General features: G+C 48.3%; 3 protein-coding genes across 23 annotated transcripts in view; 1 reads left to right on the top strand and 2 right to left on the bottom strand.

Moving 5' to 3' along the window:
* Positions 1 to 13,011, top strand: part of LOC310659024 (uncharacterized protein) — a 61,241-nt gene extending 48,230 nt beyond the window's left edge. For 4 of the 18 annotated variants that reach the window (XM_083401848.1, XM_083401850.1, XM_083401863.1 and 1 more), the window contains one exon: positions 8,939 to 12,477. In XM_083401848.1, the coding sequence (XP_083257974.1) occupies positions 8,939 to 11,679 (2,741 nt within the window). In that variant the 3' untranslated portion in view covers positions 11,680 to 12,477. Of the gene's footprint in view, positions 1 to 368; positions 1,570 to 3,019; positions 3,151 to 4,283; positions 4,789 to 4,977; positions 5,060 to 5,249; positions 5,333 to 6,062; positions 6,190 to 8,938 lie in introns of those variants that run through there. The other 14 variants (XM_083401857.1, XM_083401849.1, XM_083401861.1 and 11 more) reach the window with 11 other exon arrangements.
* The window catches only part of LOC310659081 (uncharacterized protein), a 59,229-nt gene that overhangs the window by 9,070 nt on the left and 36,757 nt on the right, over positions 1 to 13,402 (bottom strand). The gene's annotated exons all lie outside the window — the stretch shown is intronic.
* The window catches only part of LOC310659076 (uncharacterized protein), a 60,194-nt gene continuing 59,295 nt past the window's right edge, over positions 12,504 to 13,402 (bottom strand). The window contains exon 7 of one of the 3 annotated variants that reach the window (XR_014502628.1): positions 12,504 to 12,879. The gene's annotated coding sequence lies outside the window, so the exon portion shown is untranslated. The remainder of the gene's footprint in view (positions 12,880 to 13,402) is intronic. The other 2 variants (XR_014502633.1, XR_014502629.1) reach the window with 2 other exon arrangements.

Here is a 13,402-nt window from a genome sequence, read left to right as displayed (position 1 = left end):
AGATAGTAGGCCCCCCCCCGTCACAGAGAGAGCACCCCAAAAACATCCCCGGTTGCGTCACAAAGTGAGTTGTACACGGAAATCAGATCAGACTCCGATTTCATGTTTGGCAACACGACAAGTCTGTCTGTCAACCGGGATGCCTGAGGATTCCTGCTCGCTGCCTTTTCCTGGCCAGCCTGAGAGATCACTGGAAAGGGCGGATTTCTTGACTCCAGAATCCATCATCGCAGACCCGTTTCATTCAGGCCTAGAGATCTGCTCTTTGGCCCAGTCTGCTTGGATCATGTGGATCATCACTGGATCATCCATGATCATCCACTGGATCACCCATCTCACGGAGGGGGGCTCAGGAAGAATCTCCTGCCACGTGACTGGGGGAGTCTGGAGGCTGACGGGGTCAGACAGGGCTGCTGTTTTGCTCTCCTTACTCTTTCAGCTCAGGTTTTCCTGGCAGAAGTTACATTTCATCAAGAAATGGGTGGATTCACTGAGGAAACGGGGCTACGTTGTAAAGAGGCAAATGTGTGTACTTTGTTACCACCCAGTGAGTTGTGTAGCAAAGGCCATTTGCAGAAAGGCTCCTATTGTATCACCTGCGGCTACATGCCGGAGTTTTAGTGTTTTGTGGAAATGTGTCTGTGTAAATGCACTTATCCCCGTGCATTTATAATGGCAAGACATTAAATCCCATGAGATCCACAAGCCCCAGAACCATAAGCCCACATAGGAGTTCAAAAGCACAGAACGAAGCAGCCCTTTATCTCTGTGTTGTTGGCTATTAAAAGCTGGATGTCCAACGACAACAACATGTACAACAACAACAACAACAACAACAACAACAACAACAACAACATTGTCTCTGGGCAGCTTCCAAAAGAAGAGAAGAAAACATGATCCAACATGAAATATTAAAAGCTTCCCGATACGGAGCTGCTTTCAGGCGTCTAGGGAGGTCGCATGATGGTTTATCTCCTTGACATCTGGTGGGAGGGCGTTCCACAGGGCAGTCACGACAACCGAGAAGTAACCTCACTTCTCGCAATGAGGGACCTGCCAGAAGACCCTCGGAGCTGGACCTCGGTGTCCGGGCTGAGCGATGGACGTGGAGACGCTCCTCCCCTTCTACTGGGCTGAGACCATTTAGGGCTTTCAAGGTCAGCCCCGACACTTTGAATGGTGATCAGAAACGGATCTAGAGCCAGTGAGGATTTCTTAGGACCCGTGTTCAGGGACCTGCTGTTAGGGGGCCGTTCAGCTGCTGTCCAAAACTGAATGTATCCCTTGCCGGAAGTAATCCATAAACCTCTCCTCCTCCGCCTTCTCGGGATGCCATTGGTGCGCGATGCTCCGGCTCTCGAGAGGGAGAGGCGTGAGTTGGGTGCGCTCGGCTTGCCAAGGGTTAAACGGAAACGAGCTGGATTCCTAGACAGGAAAGTAACACGGAGGGGGGGCAGGGTCCTCCAGAGCGAAAGCCCAACCCCTCCCTTTCCTGCAAGAAGTGGGGCGTGTGGGGGTCCCGTTGGTTCGGCTCTGCAGAGGCTGCCTGGGGGCGCCTGCTGGGATCCGGTGAGTCTCCTCTCTCCCAGGATAGGGCCCATGGGGAGAGCGGGGGTCCCAGCGCTGCATGGCGAGAGGGGGGCAAGTCAGGGCGCGGAGGGGCGCAGGAGGGCGGCAGCTCTGCTCTTCCTTTGCATGGATGCGCTGCAGGCCCCTTGGGTCCAGGAGCGGGGAAATGCATGCAGAGAAACCCCATTCGGATATATGAATCAGTCCCCTTATATAACCGAGGTTGTCCGCAGATAGAAACATTCAGACATGAAATATATCCTGGTCCCTAAAACCTTACTGGTGCAAGGAAGGAAGGAAGGAAGGAAGGAAGGAAGGAAGGAAGGAAGGAGGAAAGAGGGCAGAGAAGAGAAAGTACTTCCTTTTGCAGGGCAGAGTAAAACCTGTGGAACCCCCTCCCACAAGAGGCAGAGGCCACCAGTGGTTGCAGGAATTGATGTACAGGTTGGGGGGGTTTGCCCCTCCAGCAGATATCATGCACATGCAGCCCACTACCAAAATCAGCACCATCACTTTTGTGACTTTTGTGATTTATTCCCACAAAACACTTCATTCAAAGGGCCTTTGCTGCACAATACCAAATGTAACAATTCACTGATAGATGTCTCTGTGTACTGGCTCACTGGGGAAACTTCAGAAATTCATATAGAGATGTGAGCTCAGCTACCCAGCAGCCCCTCTGCCTGAGTGATAATCCCTGGCAGCCTGATACCTGAGTGCCAGACAGGTAGCCATTCCAGAAATACCAAACCCAGATGAAGACAAAAGGGTGTGATGAACTTGGCTGGGAAAAATCACTATCTCCTTTTGTTTCACTTGATGGGTGATTGGTGGAGGGCAAGGGGAACTATGGGGCAGCGTCCAGGATGCTCAGATTACTGCCACCAGACCTCCCCTTTCATGATGTAACCGTGATATGTGAGTGGTGTAGTTTTGGGGGGGCGTAACATGGGGATTAAAGGTAAAGGGTAAAGGGACCCCTGACCATTAGGTCCAGTTGCCAATGACTTTGGGGTTGTAGCGCTCATCTAGCTTTATTGACAGCCGTTTGTCTGCAGACAGTTTCCAGGTCATGTGGCCAGCATGACTATGCTGCTTCTGGTGAACCAGAGCAGCGCACGGAAACGCCATTTAACTTCTCGCCACAGCAGTACCTCTTTATCTACTTGCACTTTGACGTGCTTTCGAATTGCTAGGTTGGCAGGAGCAGGGACCGAGCAATGGGAGCTCACTCCATCGCGGGGATTTGAACCGCCAACCTTCCGATTGGCAAGCCCTAGGCTCTGTGGTTTATTAGCGCCACCCGCTAATAAAAGTTTGGGGGCTCTTTTGTACTGCAACTGGACCTAGTGGGCGGGGGTCCCTTCTCCTTGAACATGGGGATTAGCAGCTTTAAAAAGTTTGGGTTCTCTTTTGTTCTGGGCTTCGATCTTGTTCCACCTGGTGGCAGGTGGGAGTCCTGTGGCAACAGTCTTCAATCAAGACCAAGCCTACTGGCTGCTGTTTGCTCTGGCATTCCTGGCTGGTGTCCTTGTTTTTTGTCCAAGGGAGCCCTCAGATTTCTCCGTTAGCACAATCAAGGTGGCGTTCAAAGAGGAGGCCGATCCGTGGAGGAGGAGGAGGAGGAGGAGGAGGGGGTGATGGGGGGCTCCTCTGCTCTGTCTCCCCCATAGGAGGCTGTCATGAGACAAAGGTTCTTGAGAGCAGGAGCAGCAAGGCCTACATCTTTCAAGCCTGCTGGCTGTTAACTGTTAACAGCTAATTGCTGGGTAACTGTAACTCAGGATTCATCTCGAGTGATGACTCATTCTCCCTAGAAAAGTAGCCAGTCTCTCTGTGGGCCTCAGGAGCTGAGTAGTATTGCTTTGTGTTGTTGCTGTGCATGTGTAGCTGAGTTGCCTTCAAGGGCAGTTCCACACAGAGAGCGTTGCAACCATCCCATCTGGTGCAGAGCAGGGAGGACCAGGGCCATGTCCTCTCTGTCCCAAAAGGTCTGTGGGGTTGGGGAACTAGCCTGAGCTGGACATGGGCCTCAAGCGACCATGATGGACCCAGGAGTGCCCTCAAGTATTCATGACTGGGGAGGGGGAGTGTTAAGCAATGTAACATCATCATCTTTACTGCTTGTTCCCTGCCTGTCATCTGAATTTCCAAGAGCAGATTACAATTTTCTTTAAAAAGCAATAAGAACAGTTGTAAATGCATTACACGCTTAGAAAGGCGAGTCCCACTTCCTTTGTTTTTGAGTGCTGTCCTTTGACCCCACCCACATGTCATTTGGCCCTCGGACGTGAGCCAGATAAGGGAATAAATGGGCCCTGAAGTGGGGTTGCAGGAGAGCACCTCTTGAGGAACCCTGGGTTAGGACCCCCACTATAACCCAATGCTCAGGTAACACTCAGTACAAATCAGTCACTTGTCAATCACAGTTCTGACTTTATTCCTTGATTGAAAACTCTGAAAGGCAGGCACAACCAGGCTCATTCATCTCTCAGAAAGACCAACAGTTCCCTGCACATTTTGCATGGTCACTTTCCCTCTAGGAGGGCTGGAGACTTACTTCTCCTTCTCCTTTTTATAGAAACCTCAGAGTCTGGGTTGTGGGGCAGTCCAGAGCTGGCTCTTCCAAGACTCAAACACACTTCCTCACGGAACATTTTTCTCCTCTAGGCAATATGTCAGTTTTGTAACAGAACAATGTATTTGGTTTGTAGAATTTCCTAGCACCTCTGATTTGGACAGACAGAACTTGGCAGAAGATCAAGGGATTCCTTCATCTCTCTTGGAGGCTTCCTGAGAGCACAGATGGATGAGCAAGACTCAGCTGGCCCTGAAGCAGGAGGAGGCCATGCCATCAGAACTGGGAGTAGTGGGGGATTCTGGGGAAAAACCGTGCAGAAGATCCTGGGAGAGGAGGACACTCTCTGCTCAGAGGCGCAGAGCCAGAAGTTCAGGCAGTTCTGCTATCAGGAGGCCAAAGGGCCCCGGAAGATTTGCAGCCGACTCTACCACCTTTGCCACCAGTGGCTGAAGCCAGAAAGGCACACGAAAGCTGAGATGCTGGACCTGGTGATCTTGGAGCAGTTCCTGGCTGTCCTTCCTCCGGAGATGGAGAGCTGGGTGAGGGAATGTGGAGCGGAGACCAGTTCCCAGGCGGTGGCCCTGGCCGAAGGATTCCTCCTGAGTCAGGCGGAGGAGAGGAAGCAGGCAGAGCAGCAGGTGAGAGAGACTTTCCTCTGGATACTCCCAAGGGGCTCCAAACGTGAGTGAGGGTATCTGAAAATTCTCCATCCTTTTTTGGAAAGCAGCCATTGAATGCTATCAGATTGCCCTTCAGTTTTTGCCTCTGTCATTCCTTTTCTGACTCTTCTTCATATTCTCTGTTTTGAATCTTTGTTGCTATTTCAGAGACAGGATCTGTTTGCAGAAATGGGCCCAGATTCCTCTGAGATCAAAAGGACTCCGTTGGACACCAAAGAGAGGCTGCTGGGTAAGGAAGGAGTCCGTTCTCCATTTGGTCCCTTTCTGTGGATATCAAAACGGGGGGGAGGGGGACACTTGGAAGCGAGAGTACCAAGGAAATTATGAAATGGGTCCAAATGTCCAGATGCACTCAGAAGGTGAGACTTTTTGGAGAGCAGCTGCACTCTTGGCTTCGCACTTACCTCTGTCTCTTGCAGGCGACCAGATGATGCCAGCAAGACCTCCTCTTCCATCTATTCCTGGTGGGGAAGGAGAAGCAGCGGCTGTGGAAGCAGCTCAGGTAGAGGGAGGGAGCCCTGTGGGGAAGGGGGCTGAGGGGTGGGGCAGCCAGGGTGCCTCTGGCCCCCAAGGAATCTCTCTCCTCCTCTTGGCTTCTGTCCAAGCTACTCTTAAGGCATCTTTGTCAAGGGCAGCTTGGACAGAAGCCAAGAGGCTGGGAATGCCATTCAAGAAGCTTAATATGCTGGGAATAAGGAACAGCCACCTTGCCTTAACCCGCCTTCTGAAGGTCAATAAGATCATTCATAAGTCATTGTCGTTTTATTTCTAGAGTTATCATTGAATGCTAAATAGACTTCTAAGCAGTTCATCAATCCTAAAAAACAGTTCCCAGGATTCACCTATCCTGTCACATCAGTTGCACAATGAGGCTTTCCCCCCCTTCTCCTCCCCCCATGAACTTCTTGAAGTTTTCTTTAGGGCATCAGAAGGGTCTCCCCCCCCCCCCCAAGAACAGCACATGGGGAGCAGAGAGGGGATCCTTCCATCTGGCACAGACAGAAGGATTTTAAGAACACAATGAAGAGTTCCTTCCATTTACACAAAGATTAATGTCCATCACTAAATCACACAAGAATTCCATTAAGACATTAAAAGAAGCACCAACAATTAAAATGTGCAGCAGGACGATCCCATTGAAACAAAACATTTAAAGAGCAGAAAGAAACAGAGCAATGTGTAGCAGATAATCTTTATGCTCTCTAAAGAGGACCTTTTCATTTCTCTCTTAGGGTCCAGTGTGCTTTGAAGATGTCGCTGTTCATTTCTCAGACGAGGAATGGGAGTTGCTGGATCCTGACCAGAGAGCTCTGCATAAGGAAGTCATGGAGGAGAATCGCAGGATTGTGGCCTCTCTCAGTAAGGCTCCCTTGTGGATCATAACCTCTCTTTGGAATTTCCATGCATATCTCTCTGTGATAAGCCTCCCTGGTTTTGAGGGAGCTCTACAGGGCCACTTGCAGCACCTGGGATTCTAATACCCCCCAAACTGACCTTAAATGGAGGGCTATCAGCATGTTTTGACCTTGGACATGATCAAGCCAGCATAGACCTTGCTGAGAATGGAATGGGAACATGCTGGGAATCTGAGGTCAGGAGAACACATCTTTGTTGACACTGTCCTGCCTTCTATTGCCCAAATTCTTCCTGATATGGAGCATGTGGAAGGCATTGAGGGGTTTTTTTCTGATGGTTGTAATTGTCCACAATTCACTTCACAAACAGCTTGCTCAACACAAAATCCTGATAGACCTTCACCTTGGCATTGAATAGGTAGCAACACATTGGCCTTGCCAATACACTTGTCCAGGTCGGCATCAATGAAGAGGTTGTTGCTTATGGTAGAACCTCCTAGGGAGACAAAATCATCCACCACCTCCAGTGTCCGAAACTCCCATAATGCATTTTGCGACAGGGAATTTCATAGGCACGAGCAGTTTCTGAGCTCTGCACACAGAACTGCGCCTAAGATTTCGGATGAAAACTGCAGAGTGGAAGGAAAGGAGGACCTTTTTCTGCCTCCCCACTTCCAGCTACTCTCTGAAGGCCAAAGGAGAGACCTGTCAAGGTGGTGCTTGCTCTTTGCAGTAAACAGCCTCTGCTCACTCAGAGAGATATTTACAGTTCTTTATTTACATATGTACAAACAGCTACAGTTCAAAATCATGCATCTGAATCCAACGAGTCAGATTCAGTGAGTGGCTTCCTTCGGCTCCTTCTCCACCACAGAAGATGTGGGAATCTCGCAAGATGTCTTTGATTCTCTCTTCGCCTGTGCCAAATGCACCGCTTCCCCTTCTGTTCCTGAACTCCCTGGTTGGTGGCAGGTCTCTCCAGCATCGCAGAGCCCTGACACCACTTGACTGCTCTCCGCCTTCTCCTCCCCTACTTTGTCCGTCATTTCCCTGTTTTCCCCGTCTGACTGTCCCTGCTCTGAAACTCCCCCTTCCATTGACCTAAGGGCGTTCCCTGTCTGTCCCCTGACATCACCCCCCACTAAGCCCCCCATCTGTCTTGCTTTCACTGTCTTCTGAGGATCTGAAACCTACAAGTGGCGATAGACCTGTGGATGCGTGCATTGCGTTATTGTACGTGAACTCTGCCAGGCTCAATTTCTCTACCCAATTTTCTTGCTGGTAGTTCACATAGCATGTCAAGTATTGTTGCAAGGTAACGTTAGCCCTCTCTGCCTGTCCATTTGTCTGAGGATGTCTAGCTGAGGTGAAACTTATTTCTACCTGTAACAACTCCATCAACATCCTCCAAAAACACTAAGTAAACTGACTTCCACGATCTGTGATCAGCCTTGAAGGCATGCCGTGCGACCTGAAAACAATGTCTACAAAAAACTTTGCTGTTTCTTGAGTGGAAGGTCTTTTAGTGCAAGGTACAAAATGTGCCATTTTTGTTAGCACATCTACTACCAAAATGATCGGGGTGTGTGTGTTGTTGTGACTCTGGTATGTTGGGAATCTGTGTACAGCTGTGCAGCTATTCACACAGTCAGTTAAGGTTTGGCAGACAGCCAAAAGGCTATCTGAAGGAGTAAGTCTGCCTGGTGATAACAGAGGCATGGAGACAGCTCCCTGATTGGTCAAGCTCTCTTAAGGGAGTGATAATTAATGGCCTACTAACTGGAATGTGTTAGTTCGGAGTTCAGAGTTCTGAGTGTCAGTGTAGGAGTTGTGAGTCTTGTATGAGAGAGCCAGCTAAAGAGCCGTGTTCTGTTCCTGTAGATAGTCCACTGTATATAATAAACACCTAACTACAAGTTTCTGGTTCCTGCTTTGTCTATCCTGTCTGCAGCCAAGTCACCAATTGCTTCCGTGGATTCTGCGTTTACTCTGCTAGGTCTGGCTAAGGTCCTGCAACTAGTCAGAAAGTTGCGAAACACCAATAGGTTTTGCCAGTATTCAGTAATAAAATCCATGGCTATCACTTCCCATGGTTTCTTAGGGGTGGGTAAGGGTTGCAACAATCCGGCAGGTGCTGTCCTTTCCCCTTTTGCCCTCTGGCAGACTTCACAGCCTTTAACATACTCCTCTACTGCCTCCTCTATTTTGGGCCACCAGAATTCCTTGGTAACTAAGTACATAGACTTGTTCTGACCAAAATGTCCTGCAGTCGGGCTGTCGTGATGCTGTCTATGAATTTTGGCCCGCAGTTCTTCCCCCAGCACGTACAGCACCCCCTTGTAATAGAGCAATCCCTCCCTTTCCTCAAAACCTCTCTCTCTGTTCTCCCCTTGCCTGTCTGCCCCGTGACAAGACCTTCTTAAAAAATCAGGGGGGTGGGCAGGGGAAGGACTAGACCACGTGAAAAATGAACATATTATTTTAGCTGCTGTTCATTCCTTGTCACCTTTGCATTCTTGTTATAAAAGAGCGCGCCTAGACATTTGCTGTTGTGCCCGTATCCTCGGTTTAAGGTGCCTTTAGCTCTTAGCTGTCCTATCTCTGTTTATAACACTGACCACCTCTAGTGTGTGTGGTCACCAATGTTGATGCATGGAATTCTTCTTCTATCAGAAGGGTTAGAGATCAATATTCAATACAGTGGCACTCCCATTTCTTCTTGCAGTTCTAATCCATTTCTTTCTTCACTGCAGGTGGTGATGATTTGGAAATTGAGAACAAGGGCACCCATGAGAGAATCCACACAGTGGAGAAGCCATTGCCACTCTTGGAGTGTGGAGAGAGCTTCAGTCACAGCTCCCATTCGACTACCCACCAAAGAAATGCTATTGGGAAGAAACCCTCTCAGTTCTCTGAATGGGGGGAAACTTTCTGTTGGAATGAAAGCCTCACTTCACAGGAAATAATTCCCACAGGGGAGGACCCACTGAAATACTTGGAATGTGGAAAGAGCTTCAGTAAGAGTGTACATCTCATTTCTCATCAAATAACTCACAGCAGGCAGAAACCCTATCAGGGCTTGGAATGTAGGAAAAGCTTTAATACAAGCAAAACCTTCCGTAAACATCAGAGAATTCACAGGGGGAAGAAGCCATTTCAATGCCGAGAGTGTGGAAAAAGCTTCAGTCAGAGCACCCATCTCACAGCCCATCAAATAATTCATACAGGTGAGAAACCCTATCAGTGCTCGGAATGTGGGCGGAGCTTCAATCACAGGACGACTCTCACAGTCCATCAAAGGATTCACAGTGGTGAGAAACCCTATCAGTGCTCAGAATGTGGGAAGAGTTTCACTGTGAGCTCCCATCTCACTTCCCACCAAAGAATTCATACTGGGGAGAAACCATATAAATGTGTGAATTGTGGAAAGGGCTTTACCCAAAAGGCAAGTCTCACTTTCCATCAAAGAATTCACAGTGGTGAAAAACCTTATCAATGTATGGAATGTGGGAAGAGCTTCAGTCGGAAGCAAAGTCTCACTTCCCACCAAAGAATTCACAGTGGTGAGAAACCCTATCAGTGCTTGGAATGTGGAAAGAGATTCTCCCAGAGAGCAAATCTCAGTTCCCACCAAAGAATTCACACAGGAGAAAAACCATATCAGTGCTTGGAATGTGGAAAGAACTTCAGTCACAGGGTCCATCTCACTACCCATCAAAGCATTCATACCAGGAAGAAACCCTATCGATGCTTGGATTGTGGAAAGAGTTTCCTACAGAGAGCCGATCTCACTTCTCACCAAAGAATTCACACAGGGGAGAAACCATATCAGTGCTTGGAATGTGGGAAGAGCTTCACTGTGAGCGCTGGTCTTACTTCCCACCAAAAAATTCATATTGGGGAGAAACCCTATCAATGCGTGAATTGTGGAAAGAGCTTCACCCAGAAGCAAAGTCTCACTATCCATCAAAGAATTCACAGTGATGAGAAACCATATCGATGCTTAGAATGTGGAAAGAGTTTCTGCCAGAGAGCCAATCTCACTTCCCACCAAAGAATTCACACAGGGGAGAAACCCTATAAGTGCTTGGAATGTGGGAAGAGCTTCAGTCTGAAGAAAACTCTCACTTCCCACCAAAGAATTCACAGTGGTGAGAAACCCTATCAGTGCTTGGAATGTGGAAAGAGTTTCTGCCAGAGAGTCAATCTCACTCACCACCAAAGAATTCACACAGGTGAAAAACCCTATCAGTGCTTCGAATGTGGCAAGAGCTTCAGTCTGAAGAAAAGTCTCACTACCCACCAAAGCATTCATACAGGGGAGAAACCCTATCGATGCTTGGATTGTGGAAAGAGTTTCTGCCAGAGATCCGATCTCACTTCCCACCAAAGAATTCACACAGGAGAGAAACCATATCAGTGCTTGGAATGTGGAAAGAATTTCCGCCAGAAAGTCAGCCTCACTTCCCACCAAAGAATTCACACAGGGGAGAAACCCTATCAGTGCTTGGAATGTGGGAAGAGTTTCCGCCAGAAAGTCAACCTCACTTCCCACCAAAGAATTCACACAGGGGAGAAACCCTATAAGTGCTTGGAATGTGGAAAGAGCTTCAGTCATAAGCAAAGTCTCCCTCCCCATCAAAGAATTCACAGTGGTGAGAAACCTTATCAGTGCTTGGAATGTGGGAAGGGCTTTGGTAAGAGGACCAAGCTCATGGCCCATCAACGAACTCACAGTGGTGAGAAACCCTACCAGTGCTTGCAATGTGGAAAGAGTTTCAGCCAAAGGGCCAATCTAACTTGCCATGAAAGAATTCACACAGGGGAGAAACCATATCACTGCTTGGAATGTGGGAAGAGCTTCAACCAGAAGCAAAGTCTCACTTCTCACCAAAGAATTCACACAGGGGAGAAACCTTATCAGTGCTTGGAATGTGGAAAAAGCTTTGGTAAGAGGACCAAGCTCATGGCTCACCAAAGAATTCACAGTGGTGAGAAACCCTATCAATGTGTGAAATGTGGAAAGAGTTTCTGCCAGAAAGCCCATCTCACTTCCCACCAAAGAATTCACACAGGGGAGAAACCATATCAGTGCTTGGAATGTGGAAAGAGCTTCACCCGGAAGGACAACCTCACTTCCCACCAAAGAATTCACAGTGGTGAGAAACCATATCAGTGCTTGGAATGTGGAGAGAGCTTCAGTAAGAGGTCCAACCTTATGGCCCATCAAAGAATCCACACTGGGGAAAAACCCTATCAGTGCTTGGAATGTGGGAAGAGCTTCACCCGGAAGGACAACCTCACTTCCCACCAAAGAATTCACAGTGGTGAGAAACCATATCAGTGCTTGGAATGTGGAAAGAGCTTCAGTAAGAGGACTAACCTCATGGCCCATCAAAGAATTCATACAGGGGAGAATCATAGAATTTTAGACCTGCAGGAGACTTCTGGGTCGTCTAGTCCACTGCAGGACTCTCAACTAAAGCTTCCATGACATATTGCCTTCAAACTTCTCCTTACAAACCTCCAAGGAAGGAGAGTCCACAACCTTCCAAGGGCATCTCTAATTTGAAGCCATTGGTTTGGGTCCCAGCCTCCAGAGCCGGTGAAAACAAGCTTGTTCAATCTTCCACCTGACAGCCCTTCCTGTTCCTCAGAAGACTTGGTTTCCCAACTTTTAATTGTCTTGCTCACCCCCCTCTGTACACCTTCCAGCTTGTCAAAATCCTTCTTAAATTGGGGCACCCAGAACTGGACACAGGACTCCAGGTGTGGTCTGAACAAGGCAGAAGAAAGTGGGGCTATTACTTTTCTTGATCTGGACACTTGACTTCTTTGGACGCAGCCTAGAATAACAGCCTATTTTGCTGATGTTGACTCATGTTAGTCTTGTGGTCCACTAAGACTCCAGGTCATTTCCACATGTACTACTGGCAAGCCTGGTATGTCCCATCTTATATTTGTGCAGCTGATTCTTCTTGCCTAAGAGCAGAATCTTACCTTTCTTCTTAGTGAAACTTATTGGATGCCTTTATATACCACCTGTTTCTTCAAGAAGCTCAGTGTGGTGTAAAGGGGTTTGCCCCCTCATCGTTTAATCCTGACCACAACCCTGTGAGGTAGGTTGGGCTGTGAAGCCATCACCCAGTGAGCTTCATGGCTGAGTGGAGATTTGAACCCAGGTCTCCCAGGTCCTAGTCCAAAACTCTTAAGCACTGTACCACACTGACTTTATAATGAGACTCCTGGAAAGTGCATGCATGCGCGTCTACTTAAAGTTTCCATGCAATGTCTTGGTTATACGCATGTATCAATGACATTAATATAATAATGGTAATTACTGTAGAATAGTAAATTTTAGGAAATGCTAGATGGTGATAGGGGTAGTTTGGAATGCTGGGATTGAGCAATTGAACTGAACAATTTCCACATAAATCACAAGATCTAAAATATAAAAGCAAAACACCAACAGCAGCAACCCACGAAAAAAAAACCAAATTCAAGAGTCTGTTCAGCAGCCTCAGCTTTTGCAGCTGGAGTCAATCCAAGCTCTGCCCTCCCAGGCTAGGTGGAAAAGGTCTCTAAGGAGAGAGCCCGTCTTCTGGGACTTGCAGCCAAGATGGTTGGCTGCAACCGTTGGAGGGTGGAATGGAATGGGACAGTGGTGGCAATTGTGGAGCAGGGTTGGTTAGACCTGCAGTAGAGAGACAGCATTATAATCCCCGTTGTTGCAGCTGTAGCAAAGTTTCAAAAGAAAAAGAAAAGAAATGAGAACATTTGAAACCACATGTTTATGTCTATTTTTTAAATAAATCAGTTTAATGAATTGATGCACACTTCCTCCTCTGTTATGTTTGGGGTGAAGTGTTGAAGAGTTCTCTGTGGTGGCAACAGGAATAAAGGGGAGTTTGGCAGAAGATCCATCTCCTAGCCGTGCACCTTGAATGAAACGGGAAGGTGGCCCAGGGATGGGTGGGCAGGGCCAAAGCCCCTCTGAGCAAAGGCGGTGGGGGCTCAACATGGGGAGATAAACGAGAGGACGCTCAGAAAGTTCAAAGTGCTTCATAAAAACCAACTCTGCTGTCTTTACAACATCCCTATGAGGTGGACCTGTAGCCTTTCCCCATTAATGTGGGAAGTCGAAGAGAGGAGGAGGAGGAGGAGAGCAGAGAGGGGCGTGAAGCAGAGACTCTGTCCCTCTGCCCTCTTGCAAGTTG

This window comes from Podarcis tiliguerta (genome assembly GCF_965153285.1).
Source record: "Podarcis tiliguerta genome assembly, chromosome: 10".
Taxonomy (NCBI): domain Eukaryota; kingdom Metazoa; phylum Chordata; class Lepidosauria; order Squamata; family Lacertidae; genus Podarcis; species Podarcis tiliguerta.
Note: the sequence above shows the minus strand (reverse complement) of the source record. Positions and strands in the feature narration are given on the sequence as shown.